Source organism: Diaporthe citri, assembly GCF_014595645.1.
Source record: "Diaporthe citri strain NFHF-8-4 chromosome Unknown scaffold_9, whole genome shotgun sequence".
NCBI classification, from domain to species: domain Eukaryota; kingdom Fungi; phylum Ascomycota; class Sordariomycetes; order Diaporthales; family Diaporthaceae; genus Diaporthe; species Diaporthe citri.
In genome coordinates, this window is record NW_025064854.1 from 2964360 (window position 1) to 2990574 (window position 26215).

The 26215-nt window shown below is 53.1% G+C and overlaps 8 protein-coding genes across 8 annotated transcripts; 6 read left to right on the top strand and 2 right to left on the bottom strand.

Moving 5' to 3' along the window:
* Positions 1-2144: 2144 nt before the first annotated feature.
* INS49_015906 (uncharacterized protein) lies at positions 2145-4514 on the top strand (the record flags this gene model as incomplete). Its single annotated transcript, XM_043176584.1, has 7 exons — positions 2145-2514; positions 2573-2647; positions 2850-2875; positions 2933-3838; positions 3917-3973; positions 4052-4238; positions 4300-4514. 7 exons carry the CDS (start codon positions 2145-2147, stop codon positions 4512-4514), a joined length of 1836 nt encoding a protein of 611 aa, XP_043020039.1.
* A 2137-nt stretch (positions 4515-6651) lies between these two features.
* INS49_015907 (uncharacterized protein) lies at positions 6652-8495 on the top strand (the record flags this gene model as incomplete). The annotated part of the gene is made up of 2 exons (XM_043176585.1): positions 6652-6966; positions 7041-8495. 2 exons carry the CDS (start codon positions 6652-6654, stop codon positions 8493-8495), a joined length of 1770 nt encoding a protein of 589 aa, XP_043020040.1.
* A 515-nt stretch (positions 8496-9010) lies between these two features.
* Positions 9011-10162, bottom strand: INS49_015908 (uncharacterized protein; the record flags this gene model as incomplete). The annotated part of the gene is made up of 1 exon (XM_043176586.1): positions 9011-10162. One exon carries the CDS (start codon positions 10160-10162, stop codon positions 9011-9013), a length of 1152 nt encoding a protein of 383 aa, XP_043020041.1.
* A 439-nt stretch (positions 10163-10601) lies between these two features.
* Positions 10602-11628, top strand: INS49_015909 (uncharacterized protein; the record flags this gene model as incomplete). Its single annotated transcript, XM_043176587.1, has 4 exons — positions 10602-10880; positions 11020-11302; positions 11371-11507; positions 11596-11628. 4 exons carry the CDS (start codon positions 10602-10604, stop codon positions 11626-11628), a joined length of 732 nt encoding a protein of 243 aa, XP_043020042.1.
* A 1220-nt stretch (positions 11629-12848) lies between these two features.
* INS49_015910 (uncharacterized protein) lies at positions 12849-14030 on the top strand (the record flags this gene model as incomplete). Its single annotated transcript, XM_043176588.1, has 1 exon — positions 12849-14030. The coding sequence occupies one exon, from the start codon at positions 12849-12851 to the stop codon at positions 14028-14030; it is 1182 nt and encodes a 393-aa protein (XP_043020043.1).
* Positions 14031-14774: 744 nt separating this feature from the next.
* Positions 14775-15816, top strand: INS49_015911 (uncharacterized protein; the record flags this gene model as incomplete). Its single annotated transcript, XM_043176589.1, has 2 exons — positions 14775-15036; positions 15143-15816. 2 exons carry the CDS (start codon positions 14775-14777, stop codon positions 15814-15816), a joined length of 936 nt encoding a protein of 311 aa, XP_043020044.1.
* Positions 15817-17006: 1190 nt separating this feature from the next.
* INS49_015912 (uncharacterized protein) lies at positions 17007-20702 on the top strand (the record flags this gene model as incomplete). The annotated part of the gene is made up of 4 exons (XM_043176590.1): positions 17007-17440; positions 17685-17900; positions 18049-20082; positions 20150-20702. 4 exons carry the CDS (start codon positions 17007-17009, stop codon positions 20700-20702), a joined length of 3237 nt encoding a protein of 1078 aa, XP_043020045.1.
* Positions 20703-23954: 3252 nt separating this feature from the next.
* Positions 23955-24929, bottom strand: INS49_015913 (uncharacterized protein; the record flags this gene model as incomplete). Its single annotated transcript, XM_043176591.1, has 3 exons — positions 23955-24229; positions 24300-24682; positions 24751-24929. 3 exons carry the CDS (start codon positions 24927-24929, stop codon positions 23955-23957), a joined length of 837 nt encoding a protein of 278 aa, XP_043020046.1.
* Positions 24930-26215: the final 1286 nt, after the last annotated feature.

The following is a 26215-nucleotide window of genomic DNA, read 5'->3' on the forward strand; positions in this document are numbered from 1 at the left end:
CCTTTATATAAAAAATAATATTTATTATCTTAAGTTTAATTTTAAAAAATATTATAAAGTTTTAATTACTTAAATTATTAATAATATTATTTATAATATTTAATAATATTATTAAAAAAAAAGTCTTTAATTTTATTATTTTTAAGAAGTAACTTTATTAACCTTTTAATTACCTATTTTAATATTAAGATTTTAATATAAAGTTTTATTTAAAGGTTTTAAAATATATTTAAATAGCTTTATAAATTAAAGCTATTTTTATATTATAAGATTATTAATTAATAAAAGAAATAAATAATTAAGTTATTAATATTATAATTAAATTAATTAATTAATGTTTTTTAAGCATTAAAAGATTTTTTATATAATATAATAAATATTATAAGGCTTAAATATATTAAGCTTAAAAGCATAATAAAGGCTTAGTTATTAAGCTTTTCTTATTTTATAAGAGCTATATCTTTATTTAATTATTTCTTAATGGTTATAATATATTTACTAAGGTTAATAAATTAAAAGCTATAATTTGTTATGGGCTCGGCCTCAGAGGGGCTGCAGGCTGGCTAGCGCCTTCTCTTATAAGCTGCAAAGCAGCAACTATTTGCGCTAAAAGGTACGTAATAATCTAAGCTTTCTTGGATTATTTAGCCACATTATATAAGGCTTGGGCTTTTAGCCTAAGCTTATTACATAGCCCCTTCCCCCAGGACCCCCTTAATATAGTAGTATAATTACCCCTAAGGCTTACCCGCGATATCGCTTTTTAAGCCAGGGTTTTTCTTTACGAAAGGGGTGCTTGCATTTACTTGCGGCAAACGTAACTTAAACCCTTAACCCTAAAGCTTGGATTATTTATTATGGGCTTAGCCCTAGAGGGGCTGCAGGCTGGCTAGCGCCTTCTCCCATAAGCTGCAAAGCAGCAACTATTTACGCCAAAAGGTACGTAATAATCCAAGCTCTCTTAGATTATTTAGCCACACTATATAAGGCTTGGGCTTCTAGCCCAAGCCCATTACATAATTTTATATTGCTTTTTAATTTAAAAAGTTTTCTCCTTTTAAGTTTAACTTTAAGAAAGATAATAAGTTAAGCTTAAAGTTAAGTATATTTAATATTTTTTAAATAATATTTATATATCTTTAAGCATATTTTAAATAATATTTATATATTTTTATTTATTTATAATAATTAATATTAATTAATATAAATAAATAAATAAAAAAGAGTAAATAATTAAAATATTAAATAAAGCAAGAGTATTAAATTATTATAAGTTATTATTAATTATAGCAATTATTATAAAGTATAATAATAATATATAAATAAAAGCTAATAATATTAAAATCTTAATGATTTAAGTATAAAAATAATTATAAAAATAAGGGTATTAATATTTTAAGATATTTTAAGATATTTTAAGATATTTTAAGTAATGCTAAGCTTATAACCTAATAAAGCAATTAAGTAAATAATAGTTAATTGTTATGTGTTAAGGAGAGAAATCTCCCTGCTATTAAACGCTTAGAAGGAGCCTATTTGTAGGCTAGCGCTAGCGTATGGGCATACGACCCTCGCACCTTCCAACACCATCTACCTGCCTTGGAAATGACAAGCTGTGCGTGGGTGTTCTACGACCACATGGATGAATTCAACCAAGGGGTGCTCACCGGGAGGAGGAGGTAGAAAGAAGGTATCAGGTGGCGAGGTCCCTTCTAGCAGTGGTCTAGCTACCATTTAAATACGATGTGCCCTGAGATTCGCGTTTCTCTTGCTGCAGCAAGCGATCTCTTTCCTACTTTCCGCTTAATTTCGCCCAACGTCTCAAAACTACACCCCAGGACGCTTCTATCACGGTCCCGAGAGTACATTGTGTAAACATGCGTCTTACTGAGCGGGTTTGGGTGGCCCTCGCAGAGGTGCTCACTTGGATCTCCCCCACCAACTTCGACCCCTTCAATGAATTTGGGGGTCTTCAGAGGCCTTTGCTTGACTCCCTCGAATGGCCGGTTGGCCCCAGCACCTTTGACACCGGAGCAACCACGTCAACTAAGCCCCATATCGGCGATGGTAACCCTGGCGACCCAATCTTCAAGCCCCCGACAGGCCGTCCTGGAGACACACAGTTCCGATGTGACTATCGAGCCATGAGGGGATGGCGCCCCTGTTCCACACCTTCCAACCGTGAATGCTGGCTCCGCCATCCAGATGGTCGGGAGTTCAACATCATGACTGACTACGAGCATGAAGCGCCCATCGGAGTCCACAGGAACTACACATTGCTTGTGAACGATGGCTGGATCAACGCCGACGGTCGGAACTTTACCGAGGCCAAGATCTTCAACAATACCTACCCTGGGCCGTGGATCCAAGCATGCTGGGGTGACACACTCAACATCAAGGTCGTCAACAACATGTTACACAACGGAACCTCGATCCATTGGCACGGAATAAGACAGAACGGGACTGCGCAGGCAGATGGCGTCAACGGCGTAACACAGTGTCCAATTGCCCCTGGTAGGTGTTATCGTTCACGGGAATTAAGAGCCTTGACCTATTGACTGGTGTTCTCCAGGTGATTCATATACATACAGCTTCAAGGCTGTCCAGTATGGCAGTTCCTGGTACCACTCTCATTACTCTGTGCAGTGTAAGTAGCTTCTACAAACAGGCTTTGATTTCGTTGAGAAGATGTACTCGTCATACCATCACTTGTTGCACTCCCGGTGTTGAAGCTCTGTGTTGGATTGCTGCATCTAAGACAGGGTACTTGCACATGGTGTCTCACTTTATCAGAGGTCGGTCTGAGACCTTCGAATTGATGCTGTGATGGCTAACCCTGAGTCATCTAGACGCCGACGGACTTCAGGGCCCTCTGGTATGCATGCCGAAGTCGCTGTCTCTCTGACAGACGTCTTGCTAACCTGATGGACAGACAATCCATGGACCGGACACGGCCGACTTTGATGAACCAAAGCAGCCCATCCTCATGACGGACTGGGGCCACGATAGTGCTTTCCAATCGATCTACACACAAAATCCCACTTTGAAAAACCCCAGCATTCTCCTGAACGGCCGTGGAAACGTCACCAGGTTCAGCGCAGCAAACCCGCCACCAGACTCACCCATCCCAGAGGAATTCGTCCTGAAGCTCGAAAAGCGGCAGATTGGCCAGAACGGGCGGGCGAAAAGGTACATGCTGCGTCTGATCAACACCTCGTTCCGGAACACCTTCGTCTTCAGCATTGATAATCACGTTCTCCAAGTCATCGACTCCGACTTTGTTCCTATCGAGCCGTACTTTACCACGTCTGTCCTCATTGGCATCGGCCAACGGTACCGAGTCATTGTTGAGGCTCGCCCGGATGATGCTGATGATGGTTCCAACCCCGTGCCCCGGGATGGCAATTTCTGGATCCGAACATGGGGAGCCACCACCTGTAGCCAGCCAGGACAGGAGGGCTATGAGCGCACGGGCATCCTTCGGTACGACGCTGCGAGCACGTCGGACCCAACTTCCAAACCGTGGCCCAACATCTCCCTGGCGTGCTCGGACGAGCCTTACACATCTCTGAAGCCGAAGCTGCCCTGGTTCGTAGGGCCGGCCGCCAACACGGAGGATGGGGAGGCGTTCACTGTCGAGTCAAACGTCACGGGACTCCAGCCAGGAAGCAAGCCATTCCCCCTCGCCCAATTCTCCTTGGACCCTGAGACCTCGTCTGTGTTCAGGCCACTACAGATCAACTACAGTCACCCTATCATCCAGGAACTCGATAATTTCAGCGGAAACTGGCCCCAGCAGTGGGTCGTCATCCCCGAGAACTTCAACAGCACCAGCTGGGTATGTGTCCGATCCCTCTGCCGCCTGTTCTCATCTCCGAGAGGAAAAGATTGAGTGCTAAGACGTGTCATGCATTAGGTCTACCTCGTTCTCAGCGGTGATCGGTTGGGAGGCACTACCATTGGTGCACATCCTGTAGGTTCCCCTTGGCATCGAGGGCCACTCGCCAATCCACCCCGGTTTTCTTGCACCTTGACTGACATTCGCCGCCAGATACATCTTCATGGCCATGACTTTGCAATCCTCCAACAATCCAACCAAACATACTCGCCAGACAAGCTTAATTTGACACTGTCCAATCCTCCTCGGCGGGATGTCGTCCTGATGCCCTCCAACGGCTTTGTCGTGGTTGCTTTCAAGTCAGACAACCCCGGCACCTGGCTGATGCATTGCCACATTGGTAAGATATCATGTATCGTCATCCAAATGTTCGCTGCATGTGTTGACACGATGATGCACAGCCTTCCACGCAAGTGAGGGTCTTGCACTGCAGATTCTGGAGAGGCAGGCCGAGGCCAACACGCTGTTCAATTCGCCTTCCTCGCCCATCACCCAGGAGACCGAGCGCGTCTGCGCAAACTGGGACAAATGGTTCGGCGACTGCAACAACTGGTGGTCTGGCTGCGATCCCGCACATGTCTTGTACGTCCCCAATTTCCTCTCCTCTGAACCCTGATGCGTTGCACCATGGTTGTCTCATGCCCATACAACGTGCCATTCCAGCGTAAATCATAATGAGTATCACTGACGTCCAATAGTCAAGATGATAGCGGTATCTAGTCCCGTAGTACTGGTATCTGAAAGGAGGTCTAGAATGCTCCGTCAGGCAGAAGTAATGAAAGAATGGAACTGACTTCAGCTACAATACTCAGAGTGGCTTAGACGAAATGGAGTGAAATGGAGTCGGTTGATGTGTGCCCAGGGGTCTCGGAGGGGTATAGGGTCTCGATATTCATGTCTGGTTCGGCGTCGTTACTATTCCCCCCCCCCCCCCCGAAGACCAATCCTGTTTGATAAACTCAGCAGAGTATTGTGTTTCGGATCAACTTGATTCCTGTCGAGTGTAATCATTCGCTATGGATATGGTATACGCAGAGCACAACTTAAAGCACAGAATAACTCGAAAATCTCCTACTGCGTCTTGCTGATACTGAGTTCAAGTTTCTCTCGATTCAAGTAGAGTCTGATTTCATGCTGTGTGTACCAAAACCAACTACTTTTCACCACTCATTCAGCCAAACATATATCTTTCCAAGAAAAAAAAAATCAAAGCTGCATGCATGTTGCTTTGACCTTATCCTTCTTTCCCTTTCAACCTCAAGGAAGTCCGGAACCCTCAGGCCGGTGATTCCCAAGGTGCATGGATGGATGCGTGGTATCAAGGTCTCCTGAAATCGCGATTCTCTTTCTGCGTCAGGCGTTGCCCAACTTGACTAGATCGAGGCTAACATTGGTGTACCATTGAGTGTGTCTTTTTTTTTGGGGGGGGGGGGAGGTGAGAACTGGATTTAATGGACATAAGACTCCGGGGGAATGCGGCCGCATGTAGCGCAAGTTTATAAATTCCTTAGGCCATCGGACCCAAACTCACCTAGCACAACCGCCCATACCAAAGGCCTCTGGGACTCGCTCAGTGCCGTTATGACTCAGTCGCACTAAATACGTGTTTTGAAATTAGAACAGGGGTCGGCTCGCTGCCAAGGCACCTTAGCTTCGGACGTTAAACAGTCCGCGCCGTGGCTTTCTTACAGGCTGATTGTTCTCGGCGGAGCCTTGAGGCGGGAACGAGGCAGACAAGGAGAATTGAACGTATTCTGCGCCAAGTGAGGAAGCAATACGCTGGAGCAGGATTGCGAAGTCTCCTGCCCACGTCACGTTACACGACATTCCCAGCTCTCAGGAGGCTCCTGGATGACAGCTGCGGATTTGAAAGCCACGAGGTCAAAATACAGACTAGCATCTCTAGGGATTGGACTAAACTCCTTAGTGCCGGACACATCATCACTGGTCCGTCCCTTTTCCCACCACACCACCGGCCTGCAATCTTGGATCTGACAAAGCAGGGTGCCTGAGATGAGATTTGTTACGTCCGGGCCGTAAATTCGATCTGGGATGCCGTTATCCGCGTCAGCTAGTGCCCTTCTGTTCGTCGTGTGATTGGGTCCCAGCTCTGTGGTTGGCCCCCAACAGCGTCTGCCCCCCCCCCCCTAGGGCTGAGGCAAGCCTCTGAGGATTGCTAATCTTCGACCGACGAAAGCCCCCCATTGGACGGATCTATACGCTTTGCCGTGGCCGTCATGACGGGGGTAAATGACGGGAGGAGGCCGTATCGGCCGCATTGCTCGCACTTCCCAACTCGACTTGCTCCGCAGCCTTGACGTTTGAGGTTGCTTAGTCTTCGACGGGGTGACTCCCAGGCCGAGCCTCACACCCTTGCGCAGAGCGCACCGTCAATAGCTCCGGGCATCATGTAAGCCGTAGGATATCGACTATGCGGGCAATGGCCACGCGACTGCTCTACACGCCGTGATGCCCACGTATCCCCGGATGTCGCTGTCGTTCTTTTCTCTTATATTTAGTTGTCTACATTGCCTACCCTTGAATTTGGTCTTTGCCATGCAGTCTACCATCATAGAGAGGCGCATATCTCTTCTCGCTCTTCTTCGCTGAGCAACTCGCCCGAGTCGTAACCCCAGCACACACCCAACTCCTCCCTAGTTGGTTGTCGGAAACAGGAGCACAGTGTGCTTCACGTCTCGAATATTTCAGAACAATCGATTTGTTCCAACGGAACCAGCACAAATTACTTGGCCATGACCTCGACACATACCTTGGTTGATGGCGACAAGCCCAACCAGATATCAACATCATCTGGGTTCCTGGACCCCAAGAGCGAACAGAGTGACTTCGAGCAAGCTTCAACACGTGCTCCGTCGACAGCCCCGGACGTCGACTACGAGGAGAAGAAGGAGGGTCCCGGCAATGTTACCGATGAGGAGACAGGAGAGGCAAGGCCGGCAGGGCCCGAACCGACCGAAGCCAGCCCTGGCGAGTATCCGACGGGAGCAAGGCTGCTGTTCATTGTCATCGCCCTGGTCCTAAGCATCTTCTTGGTCTCACTTGACATGGTACGTCTTGCTGTGATGGCAACATGAAAACACCCTTCTCCAGTACACACGTAGACTGACAGAATGCCTCTCAGACAATCGTTGCAACAGCTATACCGAAGATCACGGACGAATTTCATGGCCTTGACGACGTCTCGTGGTATAGCTCGGCCTTCTTCATGACTCTCGGCGGCTTCCAGTCTGCGTGGGGCAAGGCCTACAAATACTTTCCTCTCAAGATCACCTTCCTGCTGTCCATCTTCATCTTTGAACTGGGCTCCCTGATCTGCGGAGTCGCGCCCACAAGCGAAGCCCTCATCGTCGGCCGGGCCATTGCCGGCGTTGGGGCCGCGGGCATCGCCACCGGCGCCTACACGATCATCGCCTTCTCGGCCGAGCCCAAGAAGCGGCCCATGTTCACCGGCATCATCGGCGCGAGCTACGGGATCGCGTCCGTCATCGGGCCCCTGATCGGTGGTGCCTTTGCGGACAAGGTCAGCTGGAGATGGTGTTTTTATATCAATCTTCCCATCGGTGGCCTTTCTGGACTGATCATCTTATTCTTCTTCACGACCCCGAGCGCGGCGAAACCCGTTGCTGCGCCCCTCCGCGAGAAGCTCTTGCAGATGGATATTGTCGGCGTGGTCCTCATCATGGGCGCCGTCATCAGCTACATCCTCGCCCTGCAATATGGTGGCACTACGTATGCATGGAGCTCATCCATCGTGGTGGGCCTCCTTGTTGGATTTGTGGCCATCGTGGCCGTCTTCGCCGCATGGGAGTGGTTCCAGAACGACCGGGCAATGATGCCACGCCGCCTCATCAGCAACAGGGCGTACATCGTGTCATCTCTGTTCGCCTTCTTCTTCGCAGGTGCCTACTTCTTGATCATCTACTACCTGCCCATCTACTTCCAGAGCATCGACAATGTCAGCCCCACTGACAGCGGCGTCCGTAATCTGCCCCTGATCCTGGCTGTCACGGTGTCGACCGTCGTCAGTGGTTCCTTCATCTCCGCGACGGGCATCGCCACTCCTGTCGCGGTCTTTGGCTCTGCTCTGGCGACAATTGCAGCGGGATTGATCTACACCTTCGACATCGGAACTCCGTCTGGGAAGTGGATTGGATACCAGATCCTAGGAGGTATCGGCTGGGGGCTTGCCTTCCAGGTTCCCATCATCACCGGGCAAGCTTCTGCCCCACCAGAAGATCTGGCGGAAGTAACAGCAATTATTCTGTTCTTTCAGACCGTCGGCGGCGCATTCCTGGTCTCCGCCTCGCAATCCGCCTTCGTCAACGTGCTGATCAAGACGATACCCTACTCGGCACCTGGCGTGGACCCCTTGAGACTTGTTGCAACTGGCGCGACTGAGCTACGAAACGCATTCACCCCAGAGGAGCTGCCTGGTATATTGGTGGCATACATGCATGGGTTGAACATCTCCTTTGCGGTCGCACTTGCGTCTACGGCGATGGCTCTGGTGGTTGTGCTGTTCTCGAAGTGGAAGCGGTTGAACACCGCGGCCATCACCGGTGGTGCTGCTGCGTGATTAGAAAGATGACCTGTTTGGTTTTCCAACTTTGAAATGCATGGAACTTTGGGGCGCGGAGTTGTGGTTAGACCGTTGGCATTTGATTTTAGTGTTAGAGGAGATATTTCCTTGTGGACGTGTAATCAATAAATAGACGCTCAAGATCTCGAATCACCAGTCCATCTAGCTGCTGTCCATCTGCGATGAATTATGAAACATCTTGGAAGCTGGGGTATCGGAATTGAAGCTTGTTTCTATGTAAAATGGTGCTCGAGATTTATAGTAGCGTGGGGAGTCAAGGAGGACGACTGGCATCGTGGTTCCGCTTGCACGCATGTCAAACCAACAGAGGCAGCACTCACCCCTCCTCACTGTATGCATGAACATATATCCAGCGATGCCGGTCAGCTCACACAGATCCAGGGGCCTACGTAGCTGGACTGAAATTCGCGCTGGGATCTGCCGTCGAATGGGCACAGACAAGCACACTTCGACACCGGGCAAATAGAAATAAGCCCGTCAAGTGCCCGAGATCACCACCCGTCCGAGAACTTCAGGTCCATGATTTTCAACTCGTTCCTTCCCACTCGCATGATCTTCCCATCATTGTCCCAGAACTGCCGGCCCTTCCCACCGCTCCACAGCCTATATGCATACCAAGCATTGCTGCCTTCGCAGGGGACTAGCTCGCACCGGTTCCCGGTCTCCCTGAACCGCCTCAAGGACTCCTCGTCTAAGCTCGCCCCCTTGACTGTCCACTCCGGGGGCGGCAGTGGCTCCCCGTATATAAAAAGCGTCAACTGGTCCAGGTCCTTCAAGATACTTTGGTCCAGGCCCCTCATCATGGCGGCTGATCCACCGTAGCCCCAGCCCCTTGTGCTCAGCGCCAGGCTGCCTATGCCGAGCCCTTGTGGGTCGGCGTCTCGGAACGAGTCGAGCAGCCGTGAAAGTTTGGCGAAGTCGGTGTCCTGGCCAAGCAGCGCGACCGTGTCGTTGTCGGGCGAGATGCGCAGCGTGCGCCGGCGGAGGCTGGCCTTCCCATTGGTGCTGGCGCCGGAGAAGTTGTACGTGCCGATCTCCACAACGTACCTGGAGAACGGGGCCTGCGTGTCCTCCTGCTGGGCTGTGATGGCGGCGAGAGGGTAGGCGATGCGGAAGTGGCCCAGGGCGATCTGGCGGGCCTCGGAGCAGACGGATAAGGCTGCTGGGTTGCTGCAGGCGGACTGCCACTGCTGCTGACGGCCAATGTCACGGGCGTAGTTCGGCCTGGTGGGATGCAGCTCGACGACGCGAGGCAGGAAGGTCAGGTGCCATATCTTGATGCGAAGCTCCGGAGGAAGATCCCCGAATAAGTGAAAGCTGGGCACTGGAGGACCTGGGGCAGCTACCCCTTCCCCCTCTGCATCTGTTGCTGTTTCTGCATCCTCATCCGTGTCCGACACGCTGGGCCCATCCTGGCCGTGTGATGGGGTTTTGGTATCGACGGCTGGCAGTGCCGCCGCGAGAGACGAGAGCGAAGGCAACTCTGATTCTCCGCCGGTTGTTCGTGGTGGAGTGCGGGTCTTGTCGTGGTTGTGATGACCAGATTTGTCGTCAGCACCCGCCTGGTCGTCTCTTTTTACCGGCTTCGTCGGGGTATACTTGAACGACAAAAGCCGGTACCCGGCGTTGTCCACGTCAGACATGGTCCGGGGCAAGCGTCGCGGCCGGCTGCAGGAGTCGGGACCAAAAGAAAACCGATGCAGACAGCTACAGTATCCAGGTAATGATTTACGGATACGACGTTGGGAGGCACATTGAATAAAAAAAAGCGCGTCGGTGAAGCAACCCCGAGTCGGCTTGGCCGGTGCCTGCAGGCTGCAACATAATTCCTGCCAACTCTTATTGTAGATTCTAGGTTCCACCTCTCAAGCGATAGGTCACACACTCGATCCACTCCCACAGCACAGACAGACCCTAACGAACCAGGGACCACGGCACGGGAAGAAGCCCGGCGCCCCCCACCAATCTGATGTTACGTCTCTGAATCTATGTACAGTACCTAATGCATCATTCAACCCCGCTCCGTGCCGCAGTGCAGAGATCACCAACACATTTCCTCAAGACAGACACTTGTATCCCACAATGGCAGCCAAGCAATCCGAAGTACAAGATACGTACCTCGCCCAGCCGGCATCATCATCCTGCTGGCTCGGCACGATCCACGAGGGGACGCCGTGTGGCAACCTGGAGACGATCCTCGATGTCCCCACATACGTCTCGAGGCCTACGCCAGAAAGGGCAAATGGCCACATTATCCTGTACTTCCCGGATATATGGGGCATGTCCAACAACGCCCAGCTGCTGATGGACGCCTTTGCGGATGCCGGCTTCTTGACGCTGGGAATGGATTACTTCAGGGGCGTGCGTATGAACCAGCGCGGCGATGCCATCCTGACATGATGCCCTATGATGGTCTCGGCAAGGAGCATGATAGTTTATGCGGTGACCTGAGAAGCAGTAAAAGCATGTACTAGTAATATACTGACCTTTGGCCTCCCAGGACCCAATGTCCAAGTACCGCCAGTCGATGAGTGACCCTGCCCCAGAAGGCTTCGACCGCGCCGCCTGGCGCGAAAAGCATTGGAACTTTGCAAACGAAAATGTTCCCAAGTGGTTTGATGCTGTCAAGGCCAAGTACGGCAGTGAAACGACCAAGTATGCCTGCACCGGCTACTGCTTCGGGGCTCCGTTCGTGTGTAACTTGCTCGCCGGTGACAGCATTTCAGCCGGCGCATTCGCACACCCAACGGCGTTGAAGGAAGAACACTTCTTGAGCTTGAGGCGTGAGTCTATCCCGGTTCCTTGCTTCTCAGGCCTAGCGGGGCTTCCGGCCGAGTGCTGACGCGTGCAGAGCCGCTTCTAATGTCTTGTGCTGAGAATGATCACGCGTTCGATACTGGCTCGAGGAGAAAGGCTCTTGACATCCTGCAGAGGGAGAAAAAGAGGTACCACATGCAACTGTTCCAAGGCGCGGCGCATGGTTTCGCAGTCAGAGGCGATCCAGCCGACCCTTACCAACGTATGGCCCAGATTCGATACAGAGGCGGGATGTCTTTCACTTGCTGACATTTTTCAGGATGGTGCAAGGAGCAAAGCCTACGAGCAATAGTTGACTGGTTCGAATTCTGGTTGTTGTCCCCGCACTGACCCGTCTCTGGTCTGCGCTATGGCATCCCACCGGTTGGTTCGATCGGATACGCGTAGTAGTATGGCAAAGTGGATCAACAAGTAGAATATCAAGACCGACTCCATAGGAAGACGTTAACCTCATGAAACTTCGGAAACACCGCAAGGACGATGGTATAAACGCTTTCTCACAGGTTTACAGAGTGTTTATGCGATGGCATCAAGCCAGGAAATAGTCCTCATGTATTTCCTATAAATTTATTCTTTCAAGCAAGACTTCTTCTCGTGCGGCCATGATGCACCGACGATTTTCTCAGATTGATGTGTTTCCGACTTGAGCGTTCTCAGGCCTGGCTTTTTTGCATCCCACCGTGATTTGCACGTGCGTTATGGCCACACGTCTTCTCTTCTCAAGCCACTACTAGTCTAATCACATCATGGCAATGTTTGCTCAAACAGGAACACGAATGGATGATCCGTCTCGACATATTTCGAACCATGTCCACCTTAGGCCTGACTAGACAGACATTTTATTTATTTCCAGGCCCGTGCTGCTGGCCCATGGGGCCCGAAGCCCTCAAGGTCCTCGGCGCGATACGATCATGCTCAAACGGTCAACATTGACCAGTGGTTGCAAATGTACGAATAGAATTTGAGCCAGCACCTGAAGACCTTCTCCGTCGATAATACGCCTTCGGGCTTTCGTTAACGAAGTCTACTCGACGGAAGAACACAGCCCTTGTGATAAGAAAACCTATGACCTTGTTTGGAGTTGAAATTGTAGAATCTCTTAGTCTTTTATTCCCACGATGACTCATGAACATTGATGGACTTTGATCCAGGACTTCAAGGTTCCCAAGTGTACTAGAAATCCAGCTACCTAGGTAGTTTCTTCTTAGTTGACTCAACTGGACATGTAGGTTCTCATCAAATCATATAAATAGTCATGACCCCCTGGCACATCTCGAGTTTCTCTCTCTCCCCCACCACCCACCTTATCTGAAGAATCTACTTCAAAACAAACAAAACAAAACAAAACGAAACACTCACTCACACAACTATTCTCACACAAACTCTCACCAACATTCAATTCTGTCGACATCAACTTGTCAAAACTCAACTTCAAGTTGCCAACAACAACTCTATCAACATCTATTCTATCAACATCAACTCTATCAACATCAGCTTGTCAACAGAACAGCCATGGCAAGGACAAGACAGAAGCAGAAGCAAAGGCAGCCCAGGCTCGAGCTGTTGCCGGTTGAGCTGCAGCTTGCTATCCTCGGAAACCTCGCAAGCTGCGAGGACCTGACATCACTGACCATCGCATCCCGGTCCTATCACGCGACATACCTCAGACACAGGAAGCTCATCCTTTCCGAGGTGACTCAAGCCACACTGGGCGACCTGTTTGTCGACGCCTGCATGCTACACCACTGGGAACACAATATCAACAACTACACAGAAGACGAAGATGACATTGAAAGCTCTACGCTGCTTCAGTGGCAAAGCAATCTCGGCAGCCAGCAACCCACAGAAACCGAAGTCGAGACCAGCGACGCCGTCGATGCGCAGCCATGGCCTGGAGGACCCTATCGGCACATCCAGCTCAAATTCCTTTACGACTACGACAAGCTAGCCATGGACGACACAGAAGATCAAGTCAAATACATGCGGGGCCTCCTCACGGCGGAGGACTTCTCACGAATCTTGTCGTTCCACGCCCAGGCGGTCCGACCGCTTACGACACTGTTCTCCGAAGCATTCCCAGTTCGGCCAGACGACATCAAAGATAACGACAAGTGGAATTACCTTTCCCAAGCCCGCAGCATAACCCTCACCGAAAGGCAGCGAATCATGCACACGCTTTACCAGTTCCAGATATGCTGCCGACTTTACGCCCCGAGGGCGACCCCGGAGGACGATGGATTCGTCGACCTCGGACAGAACCACCGCCTGGCGATGGCGAGAGACTTCTTCAGCCGCTACGACATGGTGGAGAATAACGAATTTCAAATTGTGTTTAGTGTGGTGGTCTGGGCGTTACGCGCTTTCTTCAGAATGAGCGTGGACAACACCGAGTGGAAGAAGGTCTTGTGGCAGCGTTATCAGCGGACCGGGATGCCGGGGTGGACCCACTACCATCCTACAACACTGGAGCCCGTCGGCATGTCCGGGGTCACTGCCGGCGCCGCCTCGATGGGACTGAGGCTGCTCATGCGACTTACATTAGTGACTCGGGCGGACGAGGCTGCTGCAGAGCTGGTGGCCAGCGACCCGCCTCATCTGAGCAACTTTGTGTGGGAGGCATTAATGGGGATGAGGGATTTCTATCATTTCAAAGTCAAATGGCCGGAGTCGTGGACGGACGAATTCTGGGAATAAGCAACTGTTTTCCAAGAGGGTTAGATAATTATTGTTTTTCAACAGCCGCCAGGTTCTCCCCGTCCCCAAGGGGTTTCCCTGGCGGGTGCACCGGGCCGCCTCTTGAGAGGTACCTGACTGCACGCCAAATGGCCCGAATACAGCACGGCATCTTGCGCCTGGTATTTCTAGGAAACGAAATAAAACAACTTCAGAATATCAATGTTTACTTGTGGCGATGCGTGAACGTAATCAGAACTGGCTTGATCTATGAGAAAGAGCTTAGAGACCGCGGTCGTCTATGGGTAGGTTATGGGGCTGAGGCCCCCACATGTGGCTTGCTTAGGTGGGCCATCCTCACTGTCACCCACTACCTAGACCACGCACGGTACGTGCAGCGATAGTGTTGTAGTAGATGTCTGCTGCACGTACGGAATACAGTAGAACAGTAGAAGTGTCAGCGTCATTAGCGAGCTTAGCTTGCAGGCCTGGCCCTCTCCCGTGGCTGCCGAGCTCCCCGAGGCATCTGCCACAGGGGTGATCCCTTCCAAAAATCCCACGGCATGACAGCTCGATGTTTACGTACCTGAATTGAGCCTCAAGCCCCCAGACTCTTCAGCACCTGCAGGCCCACGTTGGACCCGACACATCCGCCTCCCGGCTCGAGATCTTCACCGAATCCTTCGTCAGGACAGCTTGAACACAAATCCATACACCTGGTCGAGTACATCCGCACCAGCATCCGCATCCGCATCCGCATCCGCCATGGCCTCTGCCCCGCTCCGGGTCGGCTACGTGCCCGAGCATTTTTCCACCCCGATCCACTTCGCCAGCAAGCACTTCGGCCTTGATGCCAAGCTGGTCCCCTTCCCCTCCGGCACTGGCCACATGATCACGGCCCTCCGCTCCAACGAGATCGATGTCGGCATCGGCTTGACCGAGGGGTGGGTCGCCGGCCTGGGGAAGGACGACGTCCAAGGGGACGGCGGCTACCGACTGGTGGGCACCTACGTCGAGACGCCCTTGTGTATGTCGTCGAATCTCACCTGCACTACAACCCGATCTCTCTGCCGCTCGGAGGCGTAATAGTACACATGTGACGACCGGCTGGCTAACGCAACCGGGCCCGACAGGCTGGGCGGTATCCACAGGAGCAGCGCGGCCCGAAATCTCGAGCATCGATTCCCTCAACGGCCGCAAGATTGGCGTCTCCCGCCTGGGCTCCGGCTCCTACGTGATGGGTTTTGTGCTCGCAGACCAACAGGGATGGCTGACCCAGAAACCCGCGGAATCCTCGACGTCCTCCTCCCCCTACTCCGGCTTTGTCGTCCTCAACACCTTCGAGAATCTGCGCAAGGCAGTCAACTCGGGCGAGGCAGACTTTTTCATGTGGGAGCACTTCACCTCCAAGCGGTACTACGACTCGGGCGAGATCCGCAAGGTCGGCGAGATATACACCCCCTGGAGCAGCTGGAAGATCGTCGCGGGCACCAAGCTGGTCCGCGACGGCCAGCTCGACCTCAGGCTGCACAACCTGTTCGAGAAGCTCGACAAGGGCATCCAACACTTCAACGCCAACCACGAAGAGGCCGTCGAGTACATCAGCACCGAGCTGGACTACTCCGAGGAGGACGCCAGGGAGTGGCTGAAGACGGTCAGGTTTCCCACCCGCACCGAGGGCGTGGACTTGGGCGTGGTGGACAGCACCGTCGCCACCCTGCGCAAGGCAGGCGTGCTTACTGCCGGAAGGGGCATAGTATCGCCCATGGTCGCCAGGCAGCGGCCAAGCACTGCTCCCTCGTCGTGAACGCCTCGGTCTGCTGTGCAGGTCGCCGCAGGGTGTCACGGCGGCAAGTCACACGCCCCGTACTGAACGAGCGGCGCGAAGGCAAGCCCACGGATGCCAGATACCATTGACAACAGTCAGCTCCTGGCGAGACCGTCACTTGACCACCAAGTCTCAAGCGGCCGCGAGGCACCCTCTTTGTCTAGCTAGCTCTCTTGTTGGATGCGACTGGCTTGATCAGGATGCACGCTCTCGAGGTGCACTCCACTTGTCGCCGCAGCGTGCTCCTTCGTGCTTTCTCACCTCTCGCAGGCGGATGCATGTGTGGACGCAGACCAGCTACGAAAATGGAGCAGCTAGCACATGGTGGGAGGTTCCTGTTCATGCGTGGGGTCATGCCTGCCTGGAGGCTTGTCGGCCTCATCTCAGCCCCGAAATTAGAAGGCTGGATGCACTGGAGTTGCATCACTTGACTTGACTTGTTCCAAATAGTCTTGGATGCTCCGCTGAAAAGATGACCATGCTTCCGTATCAAGTAACGTCCCCGGCAACGTGCAGCTGAAGTCTTGCCTTGAAGTCAGCAATCTGCATCGATGTGAGACATGGTTCCACCAGATTTGATCATCTGGTCCTTGATTGGGCAGACATCAAGCTCGCGAGGCGGCGAACCCGCATGATGCGGGCCGTTGCGACCCTACCGTGGCATTTAGTATGCCAGTCACTCACACATGGGGAAGTCACTGGCTCGCAAGGGCCTGCCAATCAGCTGACGGGGGTCTGGGGAAGAAATCCTGCGATGGCTCGGAATACATAATGTAGGGTGTACTCCCAAACCGAGCGTACCTCTAGGCTGCGTGTGTTGGAAGGCTGCCAAGCGGAGCAGCCTCCTTGTAGTCTAGGCTTTCTCTACATACCTGGCTAGACCGGGCTGTGGCTTCCATCACGCTGGTGATCCTGGCCGGTTTCCCTGCTCAAGCCAGCGGGCAGGGGCGAAGTGCTCAATGTTCACATGCAGGAGCGATCCCATCCTGTTGATGTGGGCCCGGAGTAAGGCGTAGTAAAGATTCCCTGAACAGGATTCCAAAATGGAAACAACAAAACCTCAAGGCTCTCCTGGTCCTTTATCTTCTCATGAAAAAAACCCATCTGCAGCAGAACACATGTACTTCGTATTAATTCTTCAGTATCGAGCACCCTAGCTGTCGCCAATCATGTCTACCTCCGCCGATGGCAGGCTGTCCTCGCTCATCGAGACGGTGCGGGCTTCTCTTGCTCCACTCGACAAGAGTTCCAATGCATCAGCGAAAGATGACGACGTTTCGCAGACAGGACTCATCGCGGACATACAGGCCCTGGGGTTCAAGGACTACGGAACACTCGTGCAGTTTCTCAACGCGTCTGTCACGGGCACCAACGACGACAACCACCTCCTCCTTGAGCGGCTTGTTCAACTCCTCGCCAAACTGCCGCCTCACTCTAAGCAGATGAAAGGGCTCAGCGATGGCTTCATCAACCAGCTGTGGACGACACTTGATCACCCCCCGGTCTCCTCACTGGGGGGCCAGTACAAGTATCGCCGGGCGGACGGGTCCTACAACAACGTCCATGCTCCCCAGCTTGGCGCTGCCAATACAGCCTACGCGAGGTCGGTGAAACCTGCAGTCTTCCAGAATCCGGACCTACCTGAACCAGGCATTGTCTTTGAGAGACTCAGTGAGGACAAACCCTCCCCCCTTGTAGATTTGGCAACTACCCACAGAATTCCAGGTCACTAATTCGAAGGCAGTGGCACGTGGCACCAAATTTGAACCACACCCCCAAGGCATTTCCAGCATGCTGTTCTATCTCGCCACCATTATCATCCACGACATATTCCAGACCTCTCACAGAGACTACAATGTCAACCTCGCGTCATCTTACCTGGACTTGTCACCACTGTACGGGCGGAATGTGGACGAGGTCAAATTGATGAGGACTTTCCAGGATGGCCTCCTGAAGCCCGACTGTTTCAGTTCAGCTCGGATTCTGGGATTCCCACCGGGCTGCGGTGTGTTTCTGGTCATGTTCAATCGCTTTCACAACTACGTCGCCACGCAGCTAGCACTGTGAGTAATGTTCTCATCATCGTTCCCTATATTCTCTTACAATTCTCGTCTCCCATCAGAGAATGGGGGCTTGAACTGCAGGAGTCCAACTTATCCTAGAAGTCACTGTGTGGGGGATCGCAGATCTGACGTGAAATTGTTTCACTAGAATTAACGAAGCGGGCCGCTTCAACAAGCCCAACGATGGGGACAAGGAAGCTTGGGCAAAATATGACGAGGACCTGTTCCAAACGAGCAGGTTGGTGACGTCTGGACTGTACATCAACATTATCATGAAGGACTACGTCCGCACAATCTTGGCCTTGAATCGGACAAACTCGAGTTGGTCTCTTGATCCTCGCACAAAGGAGGGTAAGGATTTGTTCAGCAAGTCCGTTCCGGAAGGGGTTGGGAACCACGTGTCGGCCGAGTTCAACCTCATTTACCGTTGGCACAGCACCATCTCCCTGAGGGACGAGCAATGGACCATCGCGGAGATGAAACGACTCCTGAAAGATAAAAACCCCGAGACAGCCAGCGTGGAAGAGGTCCTGCGAGCTCTGGGGGAGTGGCAGGCCAACATACCTCCGCAGCCAGAGGCCAGGACATTCGAGCATCTCACAAGGCTTCCAGATGGGACTTTTCCGGACCATGAGATGGCCAAGATATTGACCGAATCGATCGAGGATGTTGCTGGATCGTACGGAGCCAACAGGGTCCCACGCTGTATGAAGTCTATCGAGATGCTCGGGATCATACAAGCACGCCATTGGAACATGGGCACCTTGAACGAGTTCAGAGAGTTTGTGGGACTTACGAGACACGCAAGCTTTGAAGACATCAATCCGGACCCGGACGTTGCGGCACATTTGAAACAGCTGTACGATTCTCCCGATAATGTTGAGATGTACCCTGGCATAGTGGCCGAAAAGACAAAGCCCCCAATGTCTCCAGGGAGTGGCCTGTGCGGAAATGTCACCATGACAACGGCGATCCTGTCTGATGCTGTGGCGTTGGTACGCGGAGACCGGTTCTACACCGTCGACTACACGCCCAAGGCTCTCACCAACTGGGGATTCAACGAAGCGAACTATGACACTGCGGTCGACGGCGGCCAAGTCCTGCATAAGCTCATATTCAGGGCTTTCCCAAATCACTTTGTGAACAACAGCATATACGCACACTTCCCTCTGGTAACCCCTTCCGAAAACGAGAAGATTCATGAGAGTCTGGGAACAAGGAGCCGGTATAGTTGGGCGGCGCCTCGCGCACACCAATCCCCGGTCATGATCAAATCCTACAAGGCCTGCACACAGATTCTGAACGACGACAGGAACTTCAAGGTAGTGTGGGGAGAGGCTATCACCTCCTTGACACAGAACGACGATGCTCCGGGAGTGAGTGCGGATTTCTGCCTCAGTGGCGATCGCAATGCCAACAGGTCCAACCATGACTATGTCAAGAAATGTCTCTATCCTAACAAATGGGAAAATGACGTCAAGGCCTTCTTCGCCGCCACGTCAGATCGGCTCTTGAGAGAGAACGGTTATTCTGTCTCGGAGTCGCCAGAAGGGCGCACGCACGAGGTCGATATTGTGCGGGACGTCATCTCCTTGGCAACAACACATTTCAGCGCTGCCTTGTGGTCTCTACCCATCAAGACGGAGGAGCATCCTCACGGTATATACACCGAGCACCAGCTCTACAACGTGCTGCTGGCCGGTTTTGCAGCCATATTCTTCGATGCCGACATCGCCAACTCGTACAAGTTGCGTTCACAGGCCCGCGTGTTGGCACAGCAACTCGGCAAGCTGATGGCGCTGAAAGCCAAGCTGTTGGACACTGGGGATGGGATCGTCGCGGCGGTGTTGGACACAGTCAAGGAGAGCATCGCCGCCATCGGGCACATTGTCAATGGGAACGGGACCAGGAAGGCGAACTCAGGCCCGGAGCCTGAGTGGCCTGCGCTTGCACTCTACGGCGACCGCATGATTAAGCGCATGCTTAGCGAGAGCGGTGCCACGCCGGAGGACGTTGTGTGGGGCTCAGTCCTGCCCGCGTCGGTGGCCGCCTGCGCAAACCAGACTCAAGTATTGAGCCAAGCCGTCGACTACTACCTCGGTGACGGGAAGGAGCACCTGCCTGTCATGTACGCCCTTGCACACCAGGACACGGAAGACGCCAATGAGAAATTGAAGAAGTAGTAAGTCGACTGCTGTCCCGTCTTAGACCTGCCTCAAGTAGGATGTCGTGTTCTGACTGCCGCACAGCATGCTCGAGGGCGTTCGTCTTCGTGGAACAGTAGCCATAACCAGAGAAGTGGTCAAAGACCAGGCCGTCCGAGACTTTTCTCCGTCTCAACCTGACCCGTCCGATCCTGATGGTCTGAACCCGCTGTCCAACGCAAACCCGGGCGGAAGTGGCACCACCTATGAACTCAAAGCAGGCACGCGACTCCTTCTGAACCTCACCGCGGCGAATCACGATGGTACGGTCTTCCCTGAACCGGAGACCGTACGTCTTGACCGCCCGACCAAGAACTACATCCACTTCGGCTGGGGCCCGCATCTCTGTCTGGGACAGGACATGAGCATAGTTGGGCTGGCCGTCGTCTTCAAGAAGATTGTCGGCCTGAAAAACCTGCGACGCGCCCCGGGTAGGAAGGGGGAGGTCAAGTCTTTTCCTGCCGCATTCTGGAACGGTCAGGTCGGTAGCACACGGAACCCTGACGCGGGATGGACGGGCCTCAGGACCTACATGACGGCTGATCAGAGTTCTTTCTGGCCGCTTCCTAGCACGTTGAAGGTACAGTGGGACGAGTAGATGTCCTTGGCGTAGATTACAATTTCGTGGGTGGTACCTCGTAACCTCTTAGTATTCTTAGTCTTCATTCTTGCTTGGCCAACCCTAGATTCTGATTTTTAAGAACGCGATTCTGCCGGAACAGAAGAGGCGAGAAAACAACCCTAGGTACTTTGAAATTCTGTCTGCTACTACAACCATGCCACACTCGAGAGGTGATAGTGACGCACAGTGAGAGCCATTTTCGTTTGGAAAACGAAACTCACAAGGCATCATGGGTATTGTTTCTTCTCCTGGTGCTATCCATCCCTCATTCGTGGCATAGGGACTCAATAAACTGTGAATAACACACAGTATCCATCGAAATCCTGAAAATGATGTCTCTATGAACAAATCTCAATTCGTTACTCTCCTCGTAAATGAGCCCATCAAATATACAGCACTTTCTACAAAAGTTCCGCAAAACCTGTGAACAGGAGACTGGAGGATGAGGGCTTGAGAAGCAGATTCGGCCAGCTGCATAGCCTCTATCATATCGTTTCCCCTCGTTATAACCTCAAACCTCCTGAGAATGGAAGCACCGGCCTTGTAAGACACTCCTCGTGTCAGAGCTATATACACAAGACATCCTGGGCTCACTGGGTGGAACTTCCACTAAAAGCCACAAGAACAAAGCCCGAGAAACAAACAAGACCAACGCGAGATGTGTTGGGTGGTGGGTAGTTTCTTGCGGTTTACTAGGTCATCTCAATCGTATCCGCCGCAGTAACCATGTTCACTGAGATTTTGCAACGTGCCCTATGTTCAAGATTGAAAACAGCCATGGTTACAGGGGGTGAGTCATCGTCGAACAGGATGTAGGGAAGTAGCCTCGTCCAAGTAGTAACTGGCACGCCAATACAAACACCATCCGTGACGGCCCGGAAATTTCACGTCAGCCCTGTCTGGCAGCCGTGTGCAGTGAGTGTATCTGACCACGACACGAGCCAAGGGCAAAACAAGGAAGACAGCCCCGTGTCAGAACAAGCCCTGCCGAGGTCCAGCCGCAATGACTCAAGCATACAAAATCTGACAGGCAGTCGTGAGCTTATTGAACCGGGAGAATTCGCCCCAAAGCGCGCGCGGAAGGAAACGGAGGCCATCGGCGTCAGTGGGCGTCTGCCTGGGCGGGAAGCGTGACCGAGTGCGACCGACTTGGCTCGGTCTCCAGTGCCTTTACAGCCTCGTTCTCTCAAGCGGCGATTAGTTACCAGTGGCAATGTCATTACCAATAATATGGCAAACAGGGCAATCATTCATTTGTGTTGCTTATTGCCCATACTATATTGTGGTCCCTGAAATCTGGCGGGAGCTGCTTTTTCTGTGCGCAACAGGTCTCTCGTCCAGGGGCCTGGGGTGATGCTCGCCCTCGCTTTCGCCGCCGGAGCCCGCTGCCCGCGGTCGTATTGCCATTTGAAGGTCGCGGAATGTTCCTTCGAGAATCACGGCCCGAGGCCCAGGCAGCGTCTAAAAAGGAAGTCGGAATACGGAATACGCTCCACAATAGATATTCGGGCGCCACGCCCGGCGGGAGCCCCCCCCAGAAGTTCCCCGACGACCCATTCAGGTGGGCCCTAGAGCTCGCGGTGGGTTCATGCAAGGGTGTGGGTACGGACATGGATGTCGTGGCAGCGATGACACGGACTTTTCTTGTGTGGGTGTGCTTACGTACATCAGTGGTGCGTGGGGGAAGAAGGCTCGCTAACTGACTGACTGGGGCGTGGGAAGGGTATGTTCCCTGTCGCGCACAGGCGGACACGGTGACAAGGTTTGTGGGCGTGCTCGCTTGTGCGCTCGTGCACGCGGATGTGCCGGATATTTCTCGTGACCCAACCCAACCTAGAAAGTGAGTTCGATATTCACAGGCACGCACACGAGAAGATTTCTCAGTATTTAGTCATCGGCAGTCTCTCAGCTCGACTCAGGACCCTCGGTGAAGGGCAGCCGGCCCCCCTGGCTACCTCACCTAGACTGCACTAATCAATTTGCAGATCATTGAACGCTCAGCGCTCGGGATTACCGTGTGCCAGGGTCCGGGATGAAACCAGCACGGAAAGGGTCCCCGGACCCGGATGCCGGGAACAATCCCAAGGTTCGACGGGCGTACAATCTTCGCCCGACAAGGATGCGGAAAAGTTTGGAAATGAGAAGGGGACGACAGAAGATCTTTCCGGCCTGCCAGCTGCCAGACTGCTAGGGTGCTGTCCTTTGGGGGGGGGGGGGATAGGGGCCCGGAAGCCTGCTTCTCAGGGGACCTTCTGCCCCCGGGTGCAGACCGAGTCTCACCGGGGCTCATCGCCACCACCACTTGTGTCCCGGGACTTCGCGACCCTTGGACTCGCCGCGCTGACCCCGGACCCTTGACCTCCCAGTCTACCATGCGTCGTGCCGCACCTTGGGTTACCCTCTGTTACCGCTAGCTTGGGTGTGAGAGGACTTTAAGCGTTGTCGGTCGATGACAGCATTCTCACAAAGTCTAGACGTGATTTTGACCAACTGGCACAGCAGTGACCTTCATGTGCACGTGCAGATAAATAGTGTATGTAAGGAAACGCGATACAATTCATCAACACAGGCGCGCTACCAGAGCACCGCCTTCTCTAGCTAGTGGCATGAAAGGGTATCATTATTATTACATGTGATCCACGTAGCTCCTCACCCGCCAAAACCCTCCCGTTTTTTTTGTGGTCGTCCAGAAATCCCATTCGTGAAACCGTGCTTCGTAAGAAAAAGAGAAGAGGTCGATGTGAACCATGAAGTCTTTTTTTTTTTCCAAGCCCCGCCCCCGACCGAAGTGTGAAAAAAGGTGGTGATACAGTGTTCTGGTCTAGAAATCGCAAACCAAGTGCAAAAAATGCGAACGACTGGGTATAAAGGGTATGTGGTATGATGCCGCAGACCATGAGAAAAGCAGAAACGCCTGTAGATGCCCCGAGATCCATCAAGCAGTGCCGTAAACCCGCGAGGCAGAACTAAGAAAGCAAGACAGGTGTGAAACAAGACAGAAAATCATCAAGAGCATGAAGAGCATGAGCAACAACGTTGACGGAGTAAAAACGACGAGAAATTTCAGTGCGGAAATCAGAAAGCAACGAGACAAGATGCGTAGAGGGGTATTTCCAGCACACGAAAAGGAAAAGCTGAACTGAGAGATGAGAGGAGAGCGCGGAGGAAAGCCGCGAACAGGAAAAGTGGACAGATGGTGATGAGAAAAACATCGATGTGCTTCTAATCTTAGAAGAAGCCGTTCTTGGGGGTGCCGCTGCGAGGCGTGCCCCGAGGGCTCTGAATGTCGTCGACGTGGTTGGCCAGGGCGACGAACAGGTCGAAGAAGAGCTGGGAGCCGCCGTCGAACATCTCCTGCTGCATGGTTCCGCTGCGCTTGAAGGTGGAGCGGCTGCGGATGATGAGGGCGAGGTAGTGAGCCCTGAGCTTGGAGTCCGAGTCGGACGTGTTGGCGTAGGCGAAGCGGGCCGAGGACAGGATGGTGCCGCAGGGGATGCCGGTGCCTAACGGGCCTGATGTCAGTAAGGAAGTGAAGGCGGCGCGCTGAAGATGACTGGCAGAGTGCAAACTTACGGAGCCCCTGCTTGCGCAGAGCGATGCGCTTGAGCTCATCCAGCTTGTACTTCTCGGCGGCACAGTAGATGACGGTGTCCTTGAGGATCTCGGCGCCGGTGGCCTGGTGGAAGATGGTGGCCTCGTCGTTGCTCTCGATCTCCCATGTGTCCCGGCGCTTGTTGTGGACCAGTCTGGGGGAGTAGTCGCCCTTGTACAGGTACTCGAGGATGGGCGAGAGCACCTCGGGCTCCTCGTCCGGCAGGGTGATGCGCTTGCCCGTGGGCTCCATGTACTGCGAGCGCAGGCGGGCAGCCAGGACGGGCGACTTGGTCAGGACCTCCTCATGGGCGGCAAAGATGCGTGCCTCGCGGCCGACAACCAGGGTGATGATGGGCGAGTTGCTACGAGGGGGGCGATGTCAGCATTTCATAGAACTACGCATGCAGGTGAGCCTCAGGGTGTTACCCACTTTCCGGAAGGGTCCACTAGGCTCTGAGCGGAGCAGGCGTTGGATGGCCGGCGGCGAGAAACACTGGCAGTGGAGGGTCGACGCTTGGAGACGCCCGAGTCCCGTGTCACGGCCGTGGATGGAGGCTTCGATTTGGTGGTGGTCTGCGAGACGCTCGCCTTTCTCGATCGGCCGAACATCTTGTGTGTTGTGTGGTAGATGTGTGAGACGGGCGTATGTGTGATATGCCCCTTTCCTTCTTCGTTTCAGTGAGGTGCTGGCTGGGTTCTCTTCGCTGGTGAGTTTCGGTCCGTTGGAAAGTTCGTGGTCGTGGACGTGGTCGTGATGGGGATGGAAGTCCGTCGTGATGTGGAAATAAGACAAGAAACAGGCCCAGACGGGAAAAACAGGTAGAAAACAAGTCAAATGCGCCAAGATAGTGAACAATAGAGGCCGAGGGTTCGAGGTCCCTCGAGCATGACGCCCTGCGGTTATATATCCGTGAATCATGAACTCCGGGCGTCTGTGCTCCCCATGCCCTCTCTCAATTTTCAAAAAAAAAAAGACGAACGGAAAACCCTGGACGAACCACCCTGGCGGTGACTGGAGGCAGACGGAGCTTGCGAACGCGCAGGATGGGGCCCGAGACTGCAGTTCTGGGCCAGCAGGGCCAGCTCGCGTGTGCAGAACGGGGCGGGTGGAGCGAGGGTGGAGCGTGGGCACGTGCGATCTTCACATTGCCATGAAATGATGCCCTGTTCTGGAGGTCTGTACCGAGTCGAGGGATCCGCTTGCGACTCGGTGAGGGCCTGTCAAGATTGCCAATGACAGCACCGACTGCACGACGGGCGCCGTTTTGGCGCTCCGGGGGCAGTGAAGCTGTTTCACAGTCCCTCGAGGACGAGCAATGAAGAGTCGAGGATCGCCCCGGCACGTCGAGCAACCTCGAGGAGTCACACCTCCTGATGGGCTGCTGGCAACGGCGACGGGGGGAGACGGTGAGCAGGGGCCCATGTCCCGGGCCATTCAAATTGCTGCAAGTTGACAGATGCAATTTTTGGCTGGGACAAGAGTGGAGCGAGCCGGGAGGGTGCAGAGTTTTTTGCCTTCCTTGTCCTCCGAGAAGTACCCCAGCGACCCCCCTTCCGCCCTTGTCCAGTGCCCCGGCCCTCGTGCGAGAAGAGCAGCCGCCTGCAGGCTGGCGGGCTGGCAGGGCTGCTAACAGCCTCTCTCTTTTTTTCTCTTTTGTTTTTTCTATGGCACACGCGCCGGGTAAGACTGGGCCCAGTGGGCCGGTGGATCCTGCCAGCGTGCACGTTTGACAAGAGACGGTGAGGCCACAGGGATCCAGCCATACCCCATCGTGCATGCTGGTGTGCGGCCTGAGAAGAAGACGATGATGATGATTCTTGCCTGGTAGCTGCTGCTGGTGCTGCTGCTGCTGCTTGTTGTTGGTCTGATGAATGACTGATCGATGACTGCAATG